The 27,010-nt window shown below is 48.7% G+C and overlaps 1 protein-coding gene across 1 annotated transcript in view; it reads right to left on the bottom strand.

Annotated features, from left to right (window-relative positions):
- Positions 1-27,010, bottom strand: part of UBXN7 (UBX domain protein 7) — a 485,766-nt gene that overhangs the window by 75,843 nt on the left and 382,913 nt on the right. Inside the window, exon 10 of the mRNA XM_085634185.1 lies at positions 3,567-3,646. Within this exon, the coding sequence (XP_085490311.1) occupies positions 3,567-3,646 (80 nt within the window). The remainder of the gene's footprint in view (positions 1-3,566; positions 3,647-27,010) is intronic.

Genomic DNA, 27,010 nt, shown 5'->3' with positions numbered 1-27,010 from the left:
TGATGCCAGTGGCATGGAGAGCACAGGACTCACGTCTGAGCATACCCGTCCCACTCGGGGTGACAAATGCAAAAAACAACAATTGATGGACAGAATGCAGAACAATGTCATACATTCACCCCAGTACAGCGATCTGGGCCTAAATCCATCGTTTTTTTGCTCACCATGCCATTCCAGTTTGGACCCAGCCATATGCAAATCAGTCTTGACCCTGTATGACATTGTTCTGCATTCTGTCCATCAACTGCTGTTTTTGCAACTGACAAGGAAATCAACACCCTTCTGGTAACAGATCTCTCACTGCCCCGCCTGAACACAGCTGACAGAACCGCTCTGGACCAACCACTCACACTTGAGAAGTGGGGAAAGCACTAATGGACATAAATGCCAGGACAACGCAGGCCTCAGATGGCAACACGGTGGAATATTACCAGAAGAGGAGACTAGATATTCCCTCCCGGCCAATCGCCTTTAACAGGTGTTACCCATTTTTTCCATCCAGTCCAATGCAGATTTATCCCCCCCGCAGTACAAGACATTGCATTTGTAAGGTACGCTTTACCTAAAGTCGGATTAAATCTGTGGGGGGCGCAACAGCTTTTTTTGCTGATGGATTTTGAAAACGCATTCAACACATTGAGTTGGTCGTTCCTGGAGGGAACCCCTACCAAGATGGGGCTTGGGCCCAATTTCCGAGCCTATGTTAAGGTCCTACACGCTACTGTGCAGGCCCAGGTACAGGGTTCTATCCCCCAGATGCTCTATCAGGCGGGGCTCTAGGAAGGAATGTTCCCTCTCCCTCTCACGCTAGCAAGTGAGCCCCTGGCGGTCTGGATCCGCTGCGGCGCAAAGGTTTGGGATTTGCCTGGGGCCTTGCGACAGAGGACAGAATAGCATTGTATGTGGATGAAGTGTTGCTGTTCCTCTACCACCGCGATGGGACAGGGCATCACTTAATCCATGTGCTAAATACCTTTGGGCAGCGTCCAGTTTGAAGGTTAACTGGGGCAAGTGCCTCCTAGTGCCTATAAGGAGGGACCGCTAGGATGACAGGTGGCCTCCCTATACACCAATTAAGTTACCTATATTTTGGTATTTATATCTCCTGGGAACCGGGACAAACCTGGAATATCAATCTTAGCCCCGTGGTGAAGAAAGTGAATTATAGGCAGAATCAATCTTTTTAAAATAAAAATCCTCTTGAGGCTACTTTACGGTCTCCACAATTACCCATTTCGCAGGCCTAGTCCGATTCCCTGGCGGACATGGCACAACGGTTTATTTGGGCACACAAACCCCTAAGGGTGGCTTTTGGCAAATGTGTACGCTCCATGTAGGGGGGTGGGCTTGCCATGGTTGATGTCCGTCTCTACTACTGGGCGACCCAGCTACTGATCATAAAAGACTGGTTGCACAGGAGGGGGTTGTGGGGGGCGGCAGGGGGTGCTCAACATAACCGGGAGTGCTGCCACTTCCTGACCTGAATCGGGTGGTGGGTATACTGTATGGAACACCCATTCCAACTTCTCTTGCAGAAATGACTCAAGTGGTCTTCCGTGTGAGGAGGGTGGTACTGAGATGGACAGGTTCGGCCCACAAACTCATTCTTGAGAGCCCCTTGTGGGAGGGCCATTGGCTGGCACAGGTAGCATCCATGGATAGCTTCCGAAGGTGGGTCTGTATAGGGATAAACTGACTGGAAGATGTATGGCACTGTGACCATATTTGGTCCTTTTAGGACCCTTGCGCAGATTTCCACATGCCCGGCTCTCAGTTCTATTGCTATTTACAACTCCGGCATGCACTATTAAAATACAAAGACGACCTAGATGACATCCTGGAATACAGTCCACTTGAGGGTCGCCTGCTTATGTGTCATATGGGGAGGGGTAGAATTTCCCAGATTTAAAAAGACCTGGTGTCGCACTCTCCCAACCAGATGGGCCTACTGCAGGAGAAGTTGTCCTGGACAGGGATGATGGCGGAATGCATGTAGCCCACCCCACCAGTTGGTGATCTCGGCAAAGCCCATTTGGCTATGGAAGGTTGAAACCAGCAACTCCCAACCTGTGGCAGATGCCAAAAGCCTAGAGGTGATTTTTTCCATATGGTGTGGTCAGGTCCAGTTATCCAAGTCTACTGGACATAGTCATATCTACTTTAGCCCAGGTAGTGGGGCTGCATATTGAAGCACATCCTAGAATTGTGTTATTAGGCATATTGGAGAATCTAGGAGGTCCCCATGGAGAAAGCACATAGAAGGGGTTGGATATGCTGGTGGCTAAATGGGATATTACTAAATATTGGATGTCTCCTGTAGTCCGGTCAATACTGGCATGACAAATGGCATGGATTGGTGTACAAAAATGGAAAAGACAATATACACAGCCAAGGGGTTGCCCGGTAAATACGAGAGGGTCTGGAGGAAATGGTGGAAAAACCACGGACTAGATGGATGAAGAAGGAAGGGAGCAATGAAAGACTGCACATCCGCAGAATGAGGATAAGGAGATGGGGGAAACTGAGAAACATCACGCAAAAATTCTTTATTTGAGACGATTGACTGGTTGTAAGGATTTGTAATCGAAATAAAAATTAAAAATAAATTCTATAAAAAAATCTTTGAAAAGGTTTTCTTTATTAGTTATTTTTTAAAGACATTTCAAAACTTGAGAATTTCCTATTGGTGATGATAATACATGGTCTACCTTTGCTAGCAAGTTACATACATTAACACATTTTTAACCGTTTTATATATTTGTTTTAGCTGTCCAACACTTTTTCATGGCATACGCAGCCTCGTATACTGGTAATAATACACCAACTAATAGGTTACTTTTTAGTAGTTCATTTTATTTCTTACTATACTACCCCATATTTGACCTTTGTATTGGTCAATATTCTCATACCTCCGTAATTTGCTACTAATAATCAATCCTCTATATTTCTTTGCCTGTAATTTGTGGTTTGCAACCTGCAACTGGTAACCTGGACTTACATAAAGTGAACTTTAACCCTAGTTGTGTAATCTGAAAAAACAAATAAGTCTTGATGAAGTCACGGGTTCCAAATGCTGTCAACATGCTAAAATTTCATCAGAAATGAATATAAAATGTAAAACTTATTTTAACAACCTCCTCGACTGCATGAAATAATTTAGGAGCATGTTATTCTGGTACTGACAAAAACATTACCATGTCCATTGCTTAACAGCACATCCACCCTCTACGATGCCAAGGGAAAAGTACATACAACTGCCTGCCTGAACAGTACTGTGTACGCACTATTGACAACCGCAAACCCAACACACACTGCTAACAGTATTTAACTATACACAGAGGACCAGATTAACACTTTTTCATACCATTATATCAACAATCCTGAGCACTTTATCCACTGCTAAAGCTCATTACGCAATCTACAATGTGTGCAAAGTGCAGCACCGAAAACAGATGTGATATTAAATTTGACATTAATCGGATTCATATAAATGATACTAAAGATTTCAAGCATGCTGTCCAAATGTCAGTCTGTTCAGACCCAAACCGAGATTTCCAGACACTCACCAGAAGTTTAGCTTGTTCAGGGAATGCAATCTGTTCTCTTTTGCCATCTGGATATCTCAGCATAAGTCGTGCCTTTGGTCCTAGCACAAGAAAAAAAAAAAAAAGATGCATTGTAAATGGATCAGAGAAGGTGGAGGTCATGGGAGGACTATTATGGTTCATTAAAATGGGAAGGTGAATATTACCATGGGGTTCTGTCATACCCCCATGCACCAGTTTCCAAATATTCAATACAACTCATGAAAAGGAGAAAAAAAAAGCTACAGCAAAATATCTAAAACATAAATAAATCCCATTTCTCCTGTATCACAGTGAGAAGAACGAAACTAAGAATGTAAGAACATATTGGCTGCTTTCGCAACTACAGACTGGCGGTACTGTTGGGATAGAGAATGAGATAGTCTAGCCAGGCGACGATTGTTTTCCAATGGATTTCTCTTAGACAACAGATACTGCATACCCTGCATGTCATGCCCATGAACTGTACAGGGGTTGTTAAAGCAATGTGGATCAACATGCAGAAGACACCATTCAATTCAAAGCTGGATTGAAGAGGGTCAAGCAGGTGAACTGACCTACATCACAGCTTTGTAGATACCTCAATGTTCAATGACGTTCAAACATGTGTTCAGTGATCACATATAACCATGAGTACTACATTGTATGACCCACAACTCAGGCCACTGAGGTGCACAGGCTCAGTAGTCATTTTTGTTTTGCTTACAAGTGTGAGCCATACAACTTAAAAAGCATAGTAAAACAAACATTTAAGAGATTGCTTTTACAAATTAGGGTAGGCTGAAAAATTTCAACAAGAATTCTACTTGCAAAATGATAAAACCGAGCATAAAGATGCTTCTATTTCATCCTTGGCATCTTAGTTCACTTTACAATCCTCCTATAATGCAAAGTGCATAAATCAATTACTATCTAAAATGTTGTGACACCAGATACTACAAATTTCATACAATCATAATTAAAATTCATGATGGCTATAGACCCACAATATAATCAGCTTTAGATTTGGCAGAAGGGATAAATATAGTTAAATGCTTCGTAGATCTGAAGACAAAATTTGATTTACTCATTAAACAAGGGACATGTAACTTTCCAGGCTGTATAAATTTCGGAAGCCGCTGAACTGAAAATGAGTTCACTGTTGGTGCAAAGACATACGTTCATAGCAGCATTACTGTGTCTTACGTTATATTTTTCTAAAAGTTGACAAAGATATAGCTGCCTTGTGGTCAGGAAAATTTTGCTTTGTAACAAAGTTCTGAAGTGTCTCATCACTGCCTCGCATGCAGTTACAGGTAGTGTCACAATTCGAATCTGACCAATTTCCTGTAAAGGTCTTCACTGTGAGGCATTGTTGTCTAAATTTTATAAATAAGGTTCTTTTTATTGCCAGAAAAAGGTGATCCAACTATCCCTCATAAGAAATGGGTTAGAAAAGTGAGGAACTCAACTCCCTGTTTTTTTTGTACCTTGCTAACTAGTGCTTTTCCTTTATTACTTCCAAAGTTGAGGGGGGCATGGTCCATGGGTTAAACCAAAACTCCTGGCATCCCTTGCTGGTTTAAGACCTTGCAATATAATTTAGCCAAGGCATATTTTGAGGGTTGCTACTTTGTCAGAGTTAGCAGATAGGTTTAAAATAAGTTAGATGGTTTGGTTTTGTCCACATACGATGCCATAAGTGTTTTTAGTGCTTTGCCCATTTCAATGCTGTGCATGCCTAACTTTTTTTTAAGGCTGCCACTGGGGTCCCAGGGCCAAGTTGCAACAGATATTGCAACAATTGTTTTTCAATTTTCAGAAGACCATGGGCCTTATTTCAACCTCGAAGCTCAGCCCCAAACAGATCAGCAGCTTGTGCTTTAGCTTGATATACCTGCAAACAATCAATCAATCACGACATTTGTATAGCGCGCTACTCACCCGGAAGGGTCTCAAGGTGCTGGGGGGGAGGGGTACGTTACTGCTCGAACAGCCAGGTCTTGAGCTGCTTCCTGAAGGAGAGATGGTCTTGGGTTAGCCGAAGGTGGATGGGGAGGGAGTTCCAAGTCTTGGCTGCCAGGTAGGAGAAGGATCTTCCTCCGGCGGTGGCTCTGCGGATGCGTAGTACAGTGGCGAGGGCGTGGCTGGTCGATCGTAGCTGGCGGGTGGATGTGTAGAAGGTCATGCGGTCGTTGAGGTACTTGGGGCCCAGGTCGTGGAGAGCCTTGTGTGCGTGGGTGAGGAGTCTGAACGTGATTCTCTTGCTGACGGGGAGCCAGTGCAGGTCTCTCAGGTGTCCGGTGATGTGGCTTTGTCGGGGGATGTCCAGGATGAGTCGTGCGGAGGCGTTCTGGATGCGTTGGACTCTTTTTTGAAGTTTGGCTGTGGTTCCGGCGTAGAGGGTGTTCCCGTAGTCCAGTCAGCTGGTGACGAGTGCCTGGGTAATGGTCTTCCTGGTTTCTGTGGGGATCCATATGAAGATCTTGCGGAGCATGCGCAGGGTGTTGAAGCATGATGAGGAGACGGAGTTGACTTGTCTGGTCATCGAGAGGGAGGAGTCCAGGATGAAGCCCAGGTTGCGCGCGTGGTCCGTTGGTGTGGGAGTGGTGCCCAGGGCAGGGGGCCACCAGGAATCGTCCCAGGCGGAGGGGGATGATCCCAGGATGAGGACTTCCGTCTTGTCTGAGTTCAGTTTCAGGCGGCTGTTCATCCACTCGGCGACGTCTTTCATCCATTCGTGTAGGCTGGCTCTGGCGGTGGCGGGGTCGTTGGTGAGGGAGAGGATCAGTTGGGTGTCGTCGGCGTAGGAGATGATGTTGAGGTTGTGTTGGCGTGCGATGGCTGCGAGGGGGCTCATGTAGACGTTGAAGAGGGTTGGGCTGAGTGATGATCCTTGAGGTACGCCGCAGATGACTTCGGTGGCCTCAGATCTGAACGGGGGGAGGCGGACTCTCTGGGTTCTTCCGGCGAGGAACGGGATGATCCACTCCAGTGCCTTCTCTTGGATTCCAATGTTGCTGAGGCGCTGCACTAGGGTGCGGTGGCAGACAGTGTCGAACGCAGCAGAGAGGTCCAGGAGGATGAGGGCCGCTGTTTCCCCGTTGTCGATCAGGGATCTGATGTCGTTGGTGGCTGCGATCAGGGCGGTCTCGGTGCTGTGGTTGGCCCGAAACCCGGACTGCGAGGGGTCGAGGGATCCGTTCGTCTCGAGGAAGGCTGTGAGCTGTCTGTTGACGGTCTTCTCGATGACTTTGGCAGAAAAAGGAAGGAGCGAGATGGGACGGTAGTTCTTGAGGTCGGTGGGGTCCGCCGTTGGTTTCTTCAGGAGGGCGCTAAGCTCGGCGAGCTTCCAGCTCTCCGGGAAGGTGGCGGTGTGGAAGGAGGTGTTGATGATGTCCCGGAGATGGGGTGCGATGATGGCGTCGGCCTTGTTGAAGACGTGGTGGGGGCAGGGGTCGGTGGGCGATCCGGAGTGGATGGTGTTCATCGTGCGGGTGGTGTCTTCGGTGCTGATCGGGATCCAGTTGCAGAGGGTGGTGGTGGCGGGCGTTGGTTCGGTGGTAGGGTGCGTGGTCTGTGCGTCGAAGCTGTTGTGTATGTCGGCGATCTTGCGGTGGAAGAACGAGGCGAGTGAGTTGCAGAGTTCTTGCGAGGGAGTGATGTCGTTTCCGGCGCTGGGGTTGGAGAACTCTTTGACGATGCTGAAGAGTTCCTTGCTGTCGTGGGCGTTTTTGTCCAGTCGTTCTTTGAGTGCTAGCTTCATCAATATTCTGGCAAATTTGCAGCTGAAGCGAAGCACCACAATAGAGTGTTGAGACAAGCCAGCCTCGCACTTAATTTTCTACATAGGTCAAATTTGCATCAAACCGTATTCCCAGATAGTCCTATGAATCGACCTGGTCCAGCAGACTATTGTAAACTTTAAATGTGCATCTCATACTGTGACTGTGATTTACCAACATGATCTTTCTCTTAGTGGTGTTAATTATAAGGTTCTTCTGAATGCAATAGTTTTTTAATCCTTTTAGTAACTTGTGCATAGAAAGCGCCGTGCATACTAATAAAACCGCATCAGCATCAAATAGTAGGATTGGTGTGAAATAATAAATAGAAGGGGTGCTAAAATACCTCCTTGCCTCACACCTGAATGTATTGCGAAACTTGGCGTGCACTCCCTCTTTAGACTGAAACTCGCTGCGGTTGTATTGCCCTGATAAAATTGTTTTACCACACTCAATAGTTGGACATTAATACCAAGCTTCTGTAGGCTAAGACAAAGGGCTTGCCTATCCATAGAGTTAAATGATGTTTCGAGATCAATGAAAACTTAGAAGAGCGGAGAACATTTTAGACCGGCACTGAATAATCTTGACACTTGGTAAATCGTAACTTTCGATTTACAAAAGTCAGTTTGAAATAGTGACAACATTTTTCCGGCATCAACAGACAAGTTACTTACCTTTGGTAACGCCTTATCTGAAAGAGAAGTAATCTTAGATTCTGTACCTTTGAACTTCCCAGGCGTCAGACTGGATCCGGAATTCTTTTCTCAAACAATACCTCTGATAGGTAGCGCTGGTCGACTGGCGTGACGCCGTTGGCGTGTCAGTCATTGTCATCGTGACGTCCACGTCATCAATATAGGCGTCACCTCAGCGCACTGACATCAGTACTTTTCACGACTTTCCATGCAAGAAGCAAGGAGCCATGAAGGTGACTGGAAGTGGTGTATTTAGACAACTAGGGCCCTTAAGGGGAAAAGCCCGGACATTAAGAACTGATCCGCATTGCAGAAAGGATGGGTGGGTCCTTAAGGAATCTGCAGCTAGATCATGTTTCTACCAGATAAGGTGTTCCCAAAGGTAAGTAACTTGTTCATCTGATAAAGACATCACGCCGCAGATTTCTTACCTTTGAATAGAATACCCAAGCAGTTCCATCCCCGGAGGACTGACAAAAAGTTAAAATAAGAAAGTTGTGTAGGACCGAACGGCCAAAGTGTCTTTCCCTACAGACCCTATTGTCCAGGCAATAATGCTTGGCAAACATGTGCAGGGATGTCCACGTAGCCGCCTGGCAGGTGTCAAGGACCTGGACACCACGCTGGAGAGCCATGGTGGCTGCCTTAGCTCTGGTGGAATGAGCTCCGAGGCTTTCAGGAGGCGGTTTCTTTGCCAGTGCGTAACAGAACTTAATGCAGAGAATAACCCATCGGGAGATGGCCCTCTTCTGCACAGCACATCCCTTCTTTGCTCCAACATGCCACACAATGAGTTGGTTGTCCACCTGGAACTCTTTAGTGCGGTCAAGGTAGAAGGATGATGCTCTTTCTGGGTCCAGACGGTGGAATCTTTCTTCCTTGGAAGAATGCGTACAGAAGATGGGAAAGGTGAAGAAGGGAAAGGTGACAGATTTCCCTAGGTGGAAAGGTGTCACTACTTTAGGCAAAAAAGAAGCCCTAAGGTGGAGCACTACCTTTTCTGTGAAGACGGTCAGGATAAGAGTGCCTGCAACTGGCTCACCCTCCGGGCAGAAGTTATTGCCACTAAAAAGGCCGTCTTGATGTTGAGCAGGAGGAGGGGGAAAATTGTGCAGCGGCTTGAATGGTGCACACATTAGATAAGGGAGGACCAAGTTAAGGTCTCACTGAAGCATGATGAAAGGTTAAGGGGGAAACATATCTATGCCCCTTCAGAAACCTATGTACAATAGGTGACTTGATTAGTGACGGTCGGTCTGGCAACCATAGAAAAGCAGAAAGGGCTGTAAGGTAACAGTGTAAGCATTTAGGAGTGGCAGGAAAAACACTATTTCTGAAACTCTTTTGCTTTAATCCATATTTATTCCGTGTAATCAATGCTTCAACCAATTATTTTCTTTTTATTTCGCGATAGAGCTGATGAAAGTCCCAATTTTTTTCAAATGACACAATTATGCCCATACGGGCCTTTTACTGCATCACATGGGTACGTATAGTTCACGATGGCAACTCAGAATTGAATAATATCCCAATGCATTTCGGGCCTTCTTTGTGCCCTTCCTCAGGGGAAGCTGTCAAATTAGAATAACAAACCTCTGTTAATTCATATCTGGACCTATGCTATTTTGGCAACAATACATGCTGTAAATAAACTGTGTATCCAAACATTAAATTATGAAAATAACCAAACTCATAACTGTTGTGACCCCTTGTACTCCCTTACATCTCCCCAACAACCTTTACTAATGTAACATCCCTGTGAGGACTTCGTACAACGCAGTGACCTCCCCTACATCCATCCTCTATTTCATACCTGCCAATTTCGACCGCGTTACAAGACAAACACGGAGACAAGGGGTCCTGGGGAGAAAGAAACTCCACTTCCCAGGAGTCCTAGCAGCGCGCTTGCCGCTGATGGATTTGCATGCGCCAGGAGGCGCTCAAGAACCGGTGGGGGCTCCCGCAGTGCGGGAGCTCATAGTCGTGTTTTGAACCCTGCGAAGGAGAACACCTTGTTAACATGGAGACAAGTGGTCCTGGGGAGAAAGAAACTCCACTTCCCAGGAGTCCTAGCGGCACGCTCACCGCCGACGGATTGGCACGCGCCAGGAGGCGTTTAAGAACTGGCGGAGGTTCCTGCAGCACGGGACGCGCGCAGGCGTTGCCGTCAGCGGCCGGACGAGGCAGGGCAGGGCCTTCCCCCTTGGCTGTGCAGAAGTCGACACACCCGGTAAGAAAGATCTACTTTGCACTAACCTGCAGTATAAATAGAACTACGGGAAAAAGGAAATTACCACTGCAAGTGGGGAAAACGCACACAAAAAGCGCTCCCATAACAAAGTATTTAAAAAACACCGTGGGCCTTATTAATAACGAAATCGTGCACGTAGAGGAGCAACTGGCAGCAACACGAGTGGAAAGGGCAAGGAGTCAGAAATCCTTTTATCAAACGATACTAACATCATGAACGCCCATGGTCATTCGAATCCTTGTGTTTTAAACTCATCCCTGGAGATTCCAGTGTTAACCAACGATATATCTCCAGGATCCCCTCCGGAAAAAGAAAAGCGACAACCAATCTTAACTGCTAATAGCCCAGTGGAGAGGCAGTCAACCAAGCCCACATCAAAGACTAAACCAAAAAATAAACCCAAATGCGAGAAAGTGCCATCTTTCTTGCATGGTATACCCCCACTTTTTGCTGAATGTACTTTGACTGAGTGGCCTGGGCTCCTGCCAATCAGGTGCCCAGGGCCTATGTTCCTTCCCTAAAAACTGTGCTGAAACTTAAAATCCAAATTGGCAAACCCTGGCCACATGTCAGCCCCTGGTAAATGGTACACTCGGTACCCTACACTAGGTACCCAGGGCCTTGTGACCAGGGAAGGCCCCTATGGGCTGCAGCACTTATTGTGCCACCCTTAGAGGCCCTGTACCCTGACACCAACACACTGCCCTTGCAGGCTGAGTGTCTGGGTATAGAACAAAACAGAGTCGACATGGCACACATCCCTGTGTGCCATGCCCACAACACACACTGCCCTGGCATACATCAGCCACCCCTCTAGCTGGGTGCCCTACGCCAGTGATGTGGGTACAGGAGTATGAGCCCTGTGCCCCTACAGTACCCAGGTCCATTCCTGGGCACTGCAAGTGCAGTGCTGCCATTCAGAAGTATATGGTGCTGGGAGATTATCAACACGAACTCCACAGCACCATGATGGCTCCACTGAAGACTGAGAAGTTTGGTATCAAACTTCTCCGCACATTAAACCCGCACTGATGCCAGTGCAGGATTTAATGTACAATGCACGACAGAGGGCATCTTAGAGATGCCCCCTGAACCTAACCTACAATCCACGCCTTGTCTGAGGGGCTGCCTAGGCTGCCACACAGCAGACATGCTGCTGGACCTCTGGGTAGAGAGCCATCCGATCTCCTGGGCCTGCAACAATGCACATCCTGGGCGAGGTGCTAGGTCTCCTCCCCCAGGATGGGCAGGGGTGGCTTCAAAGGCATGCCGCCTTTGTGAGCTTCTCCAGGCCACTTGCTGTACTTCGCAACTGGCCTCTACCGGTTCTAAATCCCCACTCTGGCGGGAAGACTGGCCGGAAACCCCAAGGAAGGACAGGGGGTGTGCCAGCCTCTGCCAACCCCACCCCTCAGGTGGGGGAGGCGAGGTGAAGCACATCTCCAGGCTCCCGCAATCTTGAAGATGGGGAGCCCTGCCCAATCAGAACTAGGCCACTGCCCCCCTCCCACAGGAGTGTGGCAGGATAGGGGGTGTACCCACCCCAGGGCAGGGACCCAGTGGTCCCTGCCCTTTACCTACCTGTAACATCCCTAAATTTAGTATTTAGGGGCACCCTGAACCTTCCTTCCTTAGATCCAGATTCCAAAACATTAAAGAAGATCAAGAAGAAAGAAGACCTGCTGTGCAGCTATTAACTAGAGGAAGACACCAATTGCTTTGGCCCCAGCCCTACCGGCCTGTCGACCCTCGAACCTGCTCCTGCTAAATCCCGGCATCTCATGTGGCCAGCAACCTCACAAACCCCGGAGGACCTGGCTACCTTGTGACTCTGAGCATCTGGGACTCCCACGAGCAGTGGCACTGCTCAAAGTAAGTAACTGACCCCTGGCATCAGCCTGGAACCGCGAACCCTGCACACTCTGCACCCGCCAAGCCTGGCCTGTGCTGGAGTGGACAAAGACCACAAGGACATCCCCCAGCGACTGTGACCCCGAATCCAGCACCCAAGGACCCACTTTGACGCTCCTGATGACGCCTGCAGCCTCAGAACCAGGACCCCCCCCCCCCCCCAACCGCGATCAACAGGGGGTAAGATTTCCCGGCACCAAAAGGCACCCCTGCACCCGGCGCCCTGTGCCCAACTCCTGGTTACCTACCTATCCTCCAACTACCCAACTTACCTTTCGAAGTGGTGGTCGCACCTGAAGAATCTTCGTCCCAGAGCTTACAGCCTTTGTTCGTTCCTGAGCTTCTCCATTGCAATCCATTGAGCACCCGACGGCTCACAAGCACCCTGCAACCAGCCACCCGAGTGGCCCTGGCAGTGCAGCTTCTACTCTAACCTACTTCCTCATTTGCCCTGAGCAAGTGACCAGGAGCTCAGCTCCCACAGCCGCGTGGCCTGCTAGCCAGCAGCCACCAACCACGGGCCCCCTGCCTCCCATAGGATAACGTTGGGCCTACTCACTGTGCACCCGGCTGCCCCTGTGCCGCTGAGGGTGTAACAACTGTACTTACCTGACCCTGGGAGACCCCTGAGTCTATGCCCAGAACCTTAACTCTGCCAGACTGGTTTCACTTGAAAATTCTTCTAAGTGTGGAGTTTCTAAATTTTAAAATATTCACCTAAAATCAACCGAGTAACGAAATCGAAAATACTCACCTGCTATTGGGAGAGATCCCAGTGTTGGATCTTTGTGCCCAGCACTGACCCTGAAAGGTAATTACAACCATACTTACCGCTAACTCAATATTCTTCCATAGGAAACCATTGACTGTTTTTCTGTGAAATTTCTTCTGTCGATTTTTGCAAACTACAAATATTCTTTAAAAATCATACCAACTGTGAAAACGTAATTACTTACCTGTTTTAGATGAATGTCCCAGTACTGAGCCTAGGAGCCCAGCAATGGATTACAAAAGTAACGAGAACATACTTTACCTGCAACTTGAATTTCCTTCCATAGGATAACATTGCCTGGTTTTTGCTGAAAAAGTTTCTAAGTGTCGAATTTGCAAACTTACAAATATTCGTTAAAAATCGCCTGTATAACCTAAACGCATTCTCTCAACTGCTTACAGGTGGTACACTAGTGCTGGATCCAGGATCCAACACGGAGCTAGAAAAAGTAACAATAACCCCACTTACCTGCTAAATGAATTTCCTCCCATAGGATAACATTGGAGATTTCATTAGAAAAAGTTTCTAAGAGTCAACTTTTAAAATACCAAAATATTGCTTAAAAATCACAACAGTAACTAAACCGTATTTACTCACCTGTTTCGAGGAACTGTCCCAGGACTGAATCTAGGATCCAATACTGGAGTTAGAAAAGTTATCCTAAAAGTAATCAATTGCATTTACTTAGAATTTCCCATTGAGCTCAATGTTTAATTGCGTTTGAATTGTGTTGCCAATTGCAACAAACTTAACTATTGCATTCAAAAGACTATTGCCTATTGAAAAGTATTTAACTAAAGCATCTCATTCTGAGAAAGTATATTTTGATACCTATTGTTGGTTCTAAAATAAAACACCAATATATTTTTATATTCAAACCATTGGCCTAGAGTTCCGTTATTGAGTGTGTGAGACCATTTGTTGACTGAGTGTTTACAACAAATGCTTTACACTGTCCTCTGATACTGCCTTACTGCTCGACCAAGCTACCACTTTAGAGAGTAAGGTTATTTCTAACTTTAACCTCTGCCAAACCTCTGGGGACTGTGGACTCTGTACACACAGTACCTATTTGGGAACAGTATATACAGAGCCACTTTCCTACTCCAAACATAACAAGCATTGGCATAGCCAATAGGTCTCGCTTTTGGGACCTTATAAGTGTTTGACCATGCAACAGTTGATGTTGTTGCACCAGGGATATTGTGCTGCATACCTAAATACTTATAAGGTCCCAAAAGCGAGACCTATTGGCTATGCCAATGCTTGTTGCTTAAACAGTGGCGAAAGACCTTTCCTATTGACATTCATCTCTTCCCTGAAACGGTGGGAAGATTCTTTTTTTTAGAAGAAGCACCTTATGTATGACTTAAGGAAGCTACTTTGTGCAGTGTATATATAGGTCGGCTGGTTCAGTAATACATAGATAAAATATGCCTTTGGATGAGGAAAAATAGATTCCGTCATTATAACCGGCTATACAGAGAAAGACACCAAATGTTGGAGCTACAATTAAGGATGTCCTGACAATACATCAAACACCAGGTTTAAGGTTAGATACAGATGACACCACCCACCTAACAAGAGCTCCTACAACTCTGAGAACACTCAGAAGGAACGGATCAGCTGAAGGAGAAAACAATAATAAAGGGACTTTGAATCTTCTGCCCCAGGCAACCCCATATGTTATTATTTTAAATAACATCCCGAAATTAGATGTAAATCAGAGGGAAACGTATGAGTCATTGAAAAATCAGGTGGTTCACTGGTTTTCGGGTCAACTCTAATGTTGGGGCGCATATTTTACATCAGGACATTATTATGCGGAGGAGAGTCAATTGGGTGGGCAAATCTAGAAAGTCTTTCCGTGGAGACTGCGTAGTGGTAAATTTTCGAAATAGTAAACTGGTGGGTGATCTGTTGAACATCATCTCGATGGTTGATGGCTATTATCAGGCAAATTTTTGGAAATATAATGGCCGTCCCATTGGGCTTTTTCTATAGGCCTAAATATGGCAAAATAACACGCATATGAGTTATAACCCTATGTTAAATGTGCCCTTGTATAACAGGTACTTACCACTGAGAAGATGCAGTGAAATAGATTGACACAGGGGGGGACAGGGCTGCTAACAAATCCTTGAATATGGGTCACGTTGCAAACTGTGGGCTCCTAGATGTTTATTCGACAACACAGGTTGAGGCGGGTGGAATGGAGGAACATTTGCGTGGTGCTGGGTATGCTGCCCACAAGACTAGGTTGACTGTTGGTCTGGAGGGTGTTGACCCGGCTGCACCGCTCCGGACAGAGGCTTTGGTTGAGCCTAGTGCCGGTGGTGTTTAACACCCATTTACCAGTGACCCGATGATAGATGGTTTCACCACATACCCTAGCTAGTTTTTAAAAATGATGACGTGGAACGTCGCTAGGATCAAAAACAAGATCAGGATTGAGGACTGGCTGAAAACACTAGAGGGGTGTGCAGTTGCACTAATCCAAGAAACAGTGTTCTGAGCCTTTTTTTGTTAACGGTTACCAAACAATTTGCACAAATGCTAGCCCTTCCTGGATGGGTAGAGCAAAACGTGGCTTAGCCACATTAATAGCAGTCACCTCGCCTTTGATCTTAAGGAATACAAATGTCTCATCCCAATATTACCAGATTTGGCATTTGTATTCAAAAGGCAAATAGGCCATAGTTATAATAAACTTTTATAACAATATTTTTGATAACACGAAGACTAAGGTTATCAAAGCACTTGAAAATGATTTGGATACATTTTTGAAGGGACTTGAAGGGGATTTCATTTTAGTTTGGGCGTGTGATTTTAACTGTTAAGTGTATTTATGAAGTTGGAGAACCCTGTGGGTATTGTGATGAATTCGAGGACAGGATTTTGCATTTCTGACATGATGCGTATGGGGAGGCAATCATTAATGCTGTACACAAATATGATCTAGTTGTTTTAGAATCCACCAGTTTAGATGGAGAAATAACAATCCAAACCTTTGTAGGGAGAAGGTCATCCTCAACCATAGACCATTTCATTGCATCATCTAACTGTCGTGATTTGGCAGAAAAAATACAAATCAACGTAAGCCTTTTTAGTGATAATCACCCCTTAATCCTGTTGAGACTAAACCTAACACCAAAAACACGGGGGAACACAATGGATGCAGAAATTAACACACAGGGTAATAATGGCATTTCAATAAAGTGGACGCGACTGAATCCAGCCACATTCAAGGAAAACCTTTTAGGGAAATCCCAAAGAGATATAGATACTCGTCTGGTTGGTCTCTCCTCTGACCCAGCAATTATAACTGCCTTTTGTAATATTACCACTACCATCACAAGTGATCTGACAACTAAAAGGAGAAAGAAAATTTGTGACCTAAACCCTAGACGGTTTAACCATGAATGTTCTAGGCTGAATGGGGAACTTAGATCTGCACTAAAACAAAAACCTAGAGATAGTGCCAGGATCGATATTGTGAGGAAAGACTATAGACGCTGTGAAAGAACGTAAAAGGGAGATATGCGAGGGGGGATGGGAGAAATTAATCCAAGCAGCTGAACTGAATGACCAAGCTCTCTTTTGGAAAACAATTAATCATACTTTTTTCAGAGAGAATAATGTTGTAAAAATTGAAACCATGGTAACCCCAGAAGACTGGGTTACCCACTTGGAGAGTATTTTCAATCCAGATGCTTTAAAAATAGCCGATGGTAATAGGGGCAATTTTATAATAGTAGAACCAGTCAGAACCCCATTAATCACACCAGAAGAAATTAGATCAGCACTACAAAAAAGTGCCAATGGTATAGCCGCGGGGGCAGATGGGGATCCTATTGATGTTTTTAAACATATGAATTTTTGGATACCAATTTAATTGAATATTTTTAATGCCACACTTAAGGGCGTATTACCGGCCACTTGGGTCGAAAGTATTATCGTACCCATCTTTAAACAAGCATTTGCAATGCAATAGGTCTCTCATTAATAAAAGTTTTAGCTATTGGCGTTGCACATTATAATGCAACGCCAATACCTCAAGCTTTCAGTAATGCGAGACCTATTGCATTGCGAATGCTTGTTATTACTTGCAGTTCATAAAGCAAGCAGTGAACAGGCATCAAAGACTGCAAGTAAACTGCAGGCCATGGGTTGAAAAGGAGTAGTTTCTTTTCTGTAACTCCAGTTCTGTAGTAGGGGTATCTCTGTTATAGTCATAATCTAGTGAATAGTCCTGCCCATGTGCGTGGACCCCGGAGCAATAACAATAATCTCTTAACTTGTCAAGCCATGCAGATCTGCATCTACACTTGAGAGGATTCAAAGACAGATAATGCAGCCTATATCCACAGGCTACACTGTCCAGTACTTCAACTAGAAAATTCCACCAACATCCACAAACACCACTGCCTGCCCAACTTTTTCCACAGAGAAAAACCTGCCTCTACCAGCAAAAGCCTCTGGAATGATAGAGAGGGAGGAATGGACAGACAAGCCCCATAGGCTGCCATTATGTGGCTCAGAACAGGATACTGTGCCTTTAAGAAAACTTTCCAGAACTTTTCCAGTATCCCAGAATGCACAGCAGGTCCCTTTTACTTTCAGTTCTTTTTGAAGGCGTAACACGCCAGACCTGTAGCATTCCTTACATTAACATTTATCTCTCCACCGGGGAGGAGGGCGGGCGCTTATGACTATAACAGAGATACCCCTACTACAGAACTGGAGTTACAGAAAAGAAACTACTCCTTCTGTAGTAGGGTATCTCTGTGTATAGTCATAATCTAGTGAATAGAATGGCAAGCCAATCCCCACACCAAAACGGCGGTGGAGAAGACTACAAAATAATACCACTACTGTGCGAACAAATTTCGCAACAAAGCCTGCCCAACCTGAGCATCTGCCCTGGCATCCGTGTCCAGACAGTAATGCTCAGCAAAGGTATGGACCGACCTCCAAGTGGCCGCCTTGCAGATTTCTGCATTCGGAACATTACGCAGCAAAGCAGTCGTGGGAGCTTTGCCCCTGGTGGAATGAGCCTTAGGTTTACCCCCTAAGGTCTTATTAGCCTTTTGGTAACACAATTGTATACAGGACACAATCCACCGAGAGATGGACTGTTTGGAGGTAGCAAGACCGGTCCTGACTGATCCATAATTGATAAACAATTGGTCTGACCTACGAATATCTTTGGTCTTATCAAGATAAAACTTCAACACTCTCCTAACGTCCAGGGAATGTAGAGACCTTTCCGCTGGAGAAGAGGGATTCTGAAAAAACGTAGGTAAAGTTATGGTCTGGTTGACATGAAAATCAGATATAACCTTAGGAAGAAATTTAGGGTGAGTACGCATAACAACCATAGCAGCATGAAATACTGTATAAGGTTCTTGGCAACACAACGCCTGATGTTCACTCACCCTGCAGGCCGATGTAATGGCCACTAGGAACGCCGCCTTCCAAGACAGGTGCTGCAACGAAGCCTTGTGAATAGGTTCAAAAGGCTCCTTCATCAATCTGGACAGCACCACATTCAATTCCCATGAAGGCGAGGGAAGTCTGACAGGAGGGAACACTTTCTTCAAGCCTTCCAAAAAATCCTTGATCACAGGGATCTGAAAGAAGGAAGTCTGTGAAGGGTATTTCCTGTAAGCAGTCAAAGCAGCGAGATGAGCCTTAATGGAATGGAAATTAAGGCCAGACTGCGCCAAATGCAAAAAGGTACGGAAGGATGACATCTTCCTTACATGTCGTCGGGTCAAAGTGCTTGGACTTGCACCAGATGCAGAATCTCTTCCACTTGTAAGTATAGGACGTCCTAGTGGAAGGTCGCTTAGCCTCCTTCAGTATATCCATACAATCTGCTGGTAGATTCAAATGGCCATATTGCACTATCTCAGGAGCCATGCCGCCAAACTCAAAGACGAGAGGTTGGGGTGCACCAACTGCCTCCCGAACTTCGTGAGAAGGTCCGGGCTGCACGGCAGCCGTATGTGAGGAAGGAGAGACCGGTGAAGCAGGTCCGTGAACCACCACTGTCTGGACCATTCCAGGGCAATCAGGATCATCCGCGCCCCGGACTGGAACAGCTTGATGAGCACCGCCGGAATCAGGGGAATGGGTGGAAAAGCGTACAGAAAGCTGTTCGACCAGTCGATCCATAGCGCATTCCCCAGCGTCCCCCGCTGGTAGTACCTGGATGCAAAGTCTCGGCATTTGCTGTTTTCGGCGGTGGCGAACAGATCTACGTCTGGAGTCCCCCACCTTGCGAAGACGTCCCCTAGTACTTCGGCGTTTATGACCATTCGTGGTTTTCCTGAATCAGTCTGCTCAGTGCGTCCGCCTGAACATTCTGCACACCTGGCAGATGCGTGGCCGTAATAGTCAGTCCTCGGGCCAGAAGCCAGTGCTAGATCGACTGCGCCACCTGTGACAGAGTGCGTGATCTCGACCCCCTCCTGCTTGTTGAGGTAATACATCGTGGTTGTATTGTCCGTCTGTACAAGCAGCGAGTTGGTCTGGAAGGACGGATGGAAGGCCTTCAATGCCAAGTAAACGGCTCTGAGTTCCAGGAAATTGATGTGGTACGTCGACTCCAACGGGGACCACTTTCCTTGTATCTGTAAGTCTCCGGAATGCGCTCCCCAGCCTTGGAGAGACGCATCCGTCACGATACTCTTTGTGGGAATGTCCTTGTGGAAGGGAACCCCCCTGAGGAGATTTTCCGCCGAACACCACCACTTCAGCGACTGAAGAGCAAGTAGAGTCAGCCGTATCTTGTCATCCCAAGAACCTGTCCTCTGATCCCACTGATCCTCCAAGCACTCCTGCAGTGGTCTCATGTGCAGCCGTGCGTGAGGAAGATACAGGAGGCCATCGATCCCAGCAGCGAAGACACCTTCCTCACTGTCGTCGATGGCGCGGTCATAAGAGCCTGAGCCTTCCGAAGGAGTGATAACCGTCTCTCCTCCGAAGGAGACACGCTTGCTGACAGCGTATTGATGGAGGCCCCCAAGTACTGTATGCACTGGACCGGAGTCGGGACAGACTTGGACATGTTGACGTGCAACCCCAGCTTGTTCAAGAGAATGCACGTCTTCTGGAAGTGCGCTTGTGCTTCTGAGAAGAAGGCCTTGATCAACCAATCGTCCAGGTACAGGTAGACAAACACCTTGTTCCTCCGCAGGTGTGCAGCTACCACTGCCATGCACTTCGAGAAGGTCCTGGGCGCAGACTTTAGCCCAAATGGCAGTACTGTGTATTGATAATGATTGGCGCCGACTTGGAATCGCAGGAACTTCCTGTGCTTCTGTGCAATGGGCATATGGAAGTACGCATCCTGTAGGTCTATGGCACAGAGCCAGTCTCCCCGTTGCAGCTGAGGGTAAATCTGATGCAACGATAGCATGCGGAATTTATCTCTGCGAATCCATTTGTTTGCTTGCCGCAAATCCAGAATGGGCCTGAACTCGTTCTTGTCCTTCTTGCGAACCAGGAAGGACCGAGAGTACAGACCTCTTCCCCTTTTAGACAGAGGTACGTCTTCCACCGCCTTTTTCCTCAACAGGATGTCTGCCTCCGCCTGGAGCTCTCGCAGTTGATACCATGAGCTTACCGGCGGAATCGCTGGAGGCGGGCTGATGAACCGAAGACTGTTTCCATTGCAAACAATATTCAGCACCCACTTGTCCTGAGTAATTTTTCTCCACTCTGCCAGAAAAGATTGAACGCTTCCCCCTACTGGAGTGGGTAACGGTTGCAGGGGAAGTAATCGCTCAGGGCCGAGACCCAGCCGAGCCCTTGGTCATTGTAGCGGACTGCTGGCCACCTCTACCCTTCTGGCGCTTCTGGAAGGGTTTCCGGAACTGCTGCTGCTGTTGTTGCTGCTGCTGTCGCGAGGCCTGCCCACGCCCGCTGCCTGCAGCCCCGAACCGTCTCTGGAACGGGTGCTTTTTCTCCTCAGGCTTCTCTAACCCGACAGCCGTCAGGGTCTCTGCCTCAGTCTTCATGCGGGCCATTTCGTCGTCCGCATGCTGGCCGAACAGGGTTTCCCCCAAGAAAGGCAGGTTGGCCACTCTTTGTTGTGCCTCCGGTTTGAGTGAGGTAAGGCGAAGCCAAGCGTGACGCCGTTGGTTGATGCCATGACAATATCCATGTGCCGCTAACAGAGACACATCCGCCGCCGCGCTGATAATCTGATTTGACACCAGCATCCCCTCACGCAAAGTCTCTAGAAAGTCCTCCTTCTCGTCGCGAGGCAGCAGCTCCACGTACTGCTGGAGAGACTCCCATAGGGCACGGTCGTAGCGCCCCAACAGAGCCCCGGCACTTGCCGCCTTCATGGTGGCAGAAGCCGTCCCACAGACCTTTCTGCCCGCCGAGTCTAGCCAACGGCTATCCTTATCAGGCGGCACAATGACCGAGTACGGTTTCGGGTCCATCCTCAGAAAGACCGGGTCCCATTCCGGTGCCCGATACTTCTTCAGGAGCCTTGAGGGGGCTGGTTTCGTCACCGCCGGAGTGAGGAACAACTCCGTAGCGGGCTCCACCAATCCTGGCACTAGTGGCAGCAGGGGGCGAGGCAGGTGCTTCTTGTGCAGCGTCTCGAAGATCACGGACGTCGTAGCTGTTGGCAACGTCACCGTGATCCCTAGCTTGGCCGCACCCCTCAGTAGCACCTCCTGGAAGGAGACTATATCGTCGACAGGTGATACTCCCGTCCCTGGCGAGTCCGACAGCATCGGCGAGTAGTCCCTGGCAGACGATTGGGTGCGGGATCTGGCTCTGCGCCTCCTGCGGCATCACCCAGATGTCGACGACGACCGTCCACAGCTCCGTGATCTTCCTCTCCGTCCGGAGTGGGATCTGGGCTTAACCTGGTGCCGCGGCCTCGGATTTCTCTTCGGCGGCGTCGGATACCTAGGCAATGACACCGACCGTGGCGGGGCCACAGGTGGGCCCGACGGTGTGAGGCGGAATGGTATGAGGAGGAGGAGGCGGCGGAATGGTATGAGGAGGAGGAGGAGGCGGCAGAATGGTATGAGGAGGAGGAGGAGGCGGCAGAATGGTATGAGGCGGAGGCGGCATGGTATGAGGAGGAGGAGGCGGCATGGTATGAGGAGGAGGACGAGGCGGCGGCGGAATGGTATGAGGAGGAGGAGGCGGCGGCGGAATGGTATGAGGAGGAGGAGGCGGCGGCGGAATGGTATGAGGAGGAGGAGGCGGAATGGTATGATGATGAGGAGGAGGAGGAGGAGGAGGCGGAATGGTATGAGGAGGAGGAGGAGGAGGCGGAATGGTATGAGGAGGAGGAGGAGGCGGAATGGTATGATGAAGAGGAGGAGGCGGAATGGTAGGAGGAGGCGGCGGCGGCGGCATGGGAGGAGGTGGAGGCGGAATGGTAGGAGGAGGAGGAGGAGGAGGCGGCGGAATGGTAGGAGGAGGAGGCGGCGGAATGGTATGAGGAGGAGGAGGAGGAGGAGGCGGAATGGTATGAGGAGGAGGAGGAGGAGGAGGAGGCGGAATGGTATGAGGAGGAGGAGGAGGCGGAATGGTATGAGGAGGAGGAGGAGGCGGAATGGTATGAGGAGGAGGAGGAGGCGGAATGGTATGAGGAGGAGGAGGCGGCAGAATGGTATGAGGAGGAGGAGGAGGAGGAGGAATGGTATGAGGAGGAGGAGGAATGGTATGAGGAGGAGGAGGAGGCGGAATGGTATGATGAGGAGGAGGAGGCGGAATGGTAGGAGGAGGAGGCGGAATGGTAGGAGGAGGAGGCGGAATGGAAGGAGGAGGAGGCGGAATGGTAGGAGGAGGAGGCGGAATGGTATGAGGAGGAGGAGGCGGAATGGTATGAGGAGGAGGAGGCGGAATGGTATGAGGAGGAGGAGGCGGCGGCATGGTATGAGGAGGGGGGGCGGCGGAATGGTAGGAGGAGGAGGAGGCGAAATGGTAGGAGGAGGAGGAGGAGGAGGAGGAGGCGAAATGGTATGAGGAGGAGGAGGAGGCGAAATGGTATGAGGAGGAGGAGGCGGCGAAATGGTATGAGGAGGAGGAGGCGGCGAAATGGTATGAGGAGGAGGAGGAATGGTATGAGGAGGAGGAGGAGGAGGAGGCGGCGGAATGGTATGAGGAGGAGGAGGCGGAATGGTATGAGGAGGAGGCGGCGGAATGGCATGAGGAGGAGGAGGAGGCGGAATGGTATGAGGAGGAGGAGAAGGAGGAGGAGGAGGAGGAGGAGGAGGAGGCGGCATGGGAGGAGGAGGAGGAGGAGGCGGAATGGGAGGAGGAGGAGGAGGAGGCGGCGGCATGGTATGAGGAGGAGGAGGAGGAGGAGGTGCAGGAGGAAGAGGAGGTGGCGGCGTAGGGATCCGTGGTGAGGGCTCCCTTGGCAAAGGAGAAAAGGGTGCGACCTAGGCTTGGGAGGTGTATACACCACCGAGTACACCGAGCCCGGTGACTCCGTTCTCTTCCTTTGTGACTCCGAGTGACTTCCGGCGTCAGGACTCCTCCTGCGCTGCCTCGGTGTCGATGAACGCCTCCTCGACGGCGAACGCCTCCTCGACGGCGAACGCCTCCTCGACGGCGAACGCCTCCTCGACGGCGAACGCCTCCTCGACGGCGAACGCCTCCTCGACGGCGAACGCCTCTTTGCCGACGGCGAACGGCGACCTCGCCTCGACGGCGAGCGCGTACGCCGGGACTGTTCTCGACGCTGATGACTCGACGGAAAAGTCGACGGCGTCGACGATGGTGACGATGTCGTCGCCGGCGGACTGCTCAGCTCCCTCGACGACGAGCGTCGACGCAGTTTCTCCCCAGAGCCCTGGGGAGACGGTGAACAGACTGCAGCCATCCCCCTCCACGCCGTAGTCGACGCAATCGACGGGGAATGGGGAAGTTTGCTGGGCTTCCTGCCCCTGGGGAGCCCCCCAGGGGCCTCAGCATGGGCAGAATCAGCCCGTCCTGACCCACCTTGTGCCCGCAGCCTTCTGTCCTCCAGGCCTAGGAGCCTGATCTTCATCCTTTCTCTCAGGGTCCTGGCTGAGAAAGATTGGCAAAAGTCACACTCCTCTGGAACATGGGACTGGGGAAGGCAGACTATGCACACCCTGTGTGGGTCCGACCTGGCCTTCTTTCTCTCGCACTCTGGGCACTTGTCAAACAAGCCAGGCATGTTGACAACACAGAGCACACACAAGAAGGAAGGCAACAAGGTACTTAATAAGCACTTGAAAAGTGAACAAATCCAAATAAACCCTTGAAAAGGGAGAGCTCAATGCTCCAGGGTCCTGCTAGCAGGAGCCGGAAAAAAGACCTGAAAGTAAAAGGGACCTGCTGTGCATTCTGGGATACTGGAAAAGTTCTGTAAAGTTTTCTTAAAGGCACAGTATCCTCATAATGGCAGCCTATGGGGCTTGTCTGTCCATTCCTCCCTCTCTATCATTCCAGAGGCTTTTGCTGGTAGAGGCAGGTTTTTCTCTGTGGAAAAAGCTGGGCAGGCAGTGCGGTTTGTGGATGTTGGTGGAATTTTCTAGTTGAAGTACTGGACAGTGTAGCCTGTGGATATAGGCTGCATTATCTGTCTTTGAATCCTCTCAAGTGTAGATGCAGGTCTGCATGGCTTGACAATTTAAGAGATTATTTTTATTGCTCCGGGGTCCACACACATGGGCGGGACTATTCACTAGATTATGACTATACACAGAGACCCCCTACTACAGAACCGTATTTATTTTCCTCAATCTGTTATGATAAGGCTACTAAAAAGGTATCTTTGGGTAGTAATAAGAGATTACGCCAAGCACTATGCTACGTTTTAAATCCTGACTTTGTGTTTTCCCTTGCCAAACAATCTTAGCTCCTAATCCCAAACATTGAAGCCGATGTGTGACTTCTAACCCTGGAAACCCTTATTGTTTTATTAACACCCTGTACATTGATTTACATTACACAGTTGCATGATTTATTGTCAATGTATAATGTATACGTGTGATGTTAAGTGCTCTGACACCTTACAATGGGATGGTTAGCGCTATAAAAATATTAAATACAACAAATTAGCGAGTGCCATTTAAATTCCTATTCGTGTAAATACTCACACATACGGGGACATGTGACACTCTTACAGCGCATGCATAGCTCTTTCACAGGGGGTTGCACAAAGTCAAAAACCGGACTCCAAATATCTTAAGTTTCTCTTAGGTACTCGTGAGGTGATAGCAAGCTGTGTGGCTTTGTTTCACAGGGTGCATTGGCACCTATGTGTAAGGCTGCAGATAGCTCCCAGACAGGACTGTACGCCAACAAAAAGAGGGCTGATGGCCCTTTAAATTGCCCTTTGTTTTGGGCCCAAGACAGAAGAGGTCGTAAAAAGTCACCTTATTGCCAGGCAGAGGCAGCTGAATTGTGTCCACGTGATGGCAAATTACACCGAGACCATGTCAGCAAATTTCACTGGGGCCAAACGGATCCCCGATCTGGCCAACTAATCTCTGCTGGACCGGGGATCTGGTGGGTTCCACCTTCATTCCAGCTCTGATGAACCTCCATAGTTGTTTAGAGAACCCTCTTCCCACCTAAACATTCCCTCTGCAACTGAAGAGACCCCTCACACAAGCCCATTCTACCCAGTTCTACCCTATGTACATGGCCTTTGGCATCCATTACATTTTATTTATTTATTTAGAAAGTTTATATAGCGCTAGTTCGACCTGTGGTGTTCTTTCCTGTGAAGTGCGATGGGGTCCTTGTCTATGGAGTGTGTTTGGTGTTCTGGTCTGTGAATTACTATGACGTGCTATGTTTACGTCCCAATGATAGTTGAAGTACGAGTTACTTACCTTCGGTAACGATGTATCTGGTAGAGACGATTCTAGCCGCAGATTCCTTCACGTAGAATTATCCCCATGCGTGAGACTGGATCCGGAAACGTTTTGCGGTACTCTCCTCCCGGAGGGGGGCTGCGTTTCCTGTGAGGGCCCTCCTTATTCTTGACGGGTGGCTCCGTCTGGGGGCGGTTCCTTCCTCCCTTGGTTCTTTGGAGGATGGGTTGTCAGTGCGCTGGTGCCCTGCTGCTCTGGCTACTCCAGGTTTTGGGGGGGCTTGCTTCTATCCTTGTCCTCCCTCCCCTCCCTTCCTTCCTTCCATTGCTGTCCTCTGGTTTGAGGGTCCTCTGGCCATGTCTTGCTCTTGTCCTTGTGGGTGGTTGCCCTCTAGGTTGGGGAGGCTTGGTGGTTTCTTGTCCCTGTCCGTCTTGGGACTGGTCCCCTTCCTTGCTCAGGATGAGGGGGGTGGCTTTCCTACGTGTGCCATGACTTTATGCCTGTTCTTCCCTTCGGGGTACAGGGATGGGAGGTTGTCTTTGTGCGGGTTTCTGCTTGTTCTTCTTCTTTCCCTGCCCTTGGGGGCTGCGGTGTTGGCACTACCCTGGTGGTGGTGTTAGTCACCGTTTCTTTCCAACTTTTCTGCTCTTCGCACACTGTTCCTGTTCTCCCACAGTTTTTTATCTGGTGATTCCGCGTTGTGGTGCGGAAAAGTTCTCCAAAGAAAACTGACGTAGGCGCGCCGGGGCGGGTCTTGTGACCTCGCTGACGTCACGTACACGGACGGCGCCTGGGCGGAGTCACATGATGTCAGCCCGCCCCCGGCGCTCAGGGATGCTGTGGCAAAAAAGTTTCCGGATCCAGTCTCACGCCTGGGGATAATTTTACGTGAAGGAATCTGCGGCTAGTGGTCTCTATCAGATTAATGCTTTTATGGTGGTTTTACTTGCACCGAATAAATCTGAATTTTGATTTGAGTAAAGAGATGAGTAATGCCCTTAAAAAATCTATTTACAATAGGGGACTTGGATAAGGAAGGCTGATCGGGCAGCCGAAGAAACGAAGAGATAGTTGCAAGATAGCCTTTTAGAGTGCCCAGAGCAGAGCCCTGCGGGGCCAAAGAAAGTATATACAAGTGAACCTCTGAAAGAGGGGCAGAAAGGGGATCCACAGCATTAGCTGTGCACCATG

This window comes from Triturus cristatus, chromosome 11 (assembly GCF_964204655.1).
Source record: "Triturus cristatus chromosome 11, aTriCri1.1, whole genome shotgun sequence".
NCBI classification, from domain to species: domain Eukaryota; kingdom Metazoa; phylum Chordata; class Amphibia; order Caudata; family Salamandridae; genus Triturus; species Triturus cristatus.
This window is presented reverse-complemented; position numbering and strand designations above follow the sequence as displayed.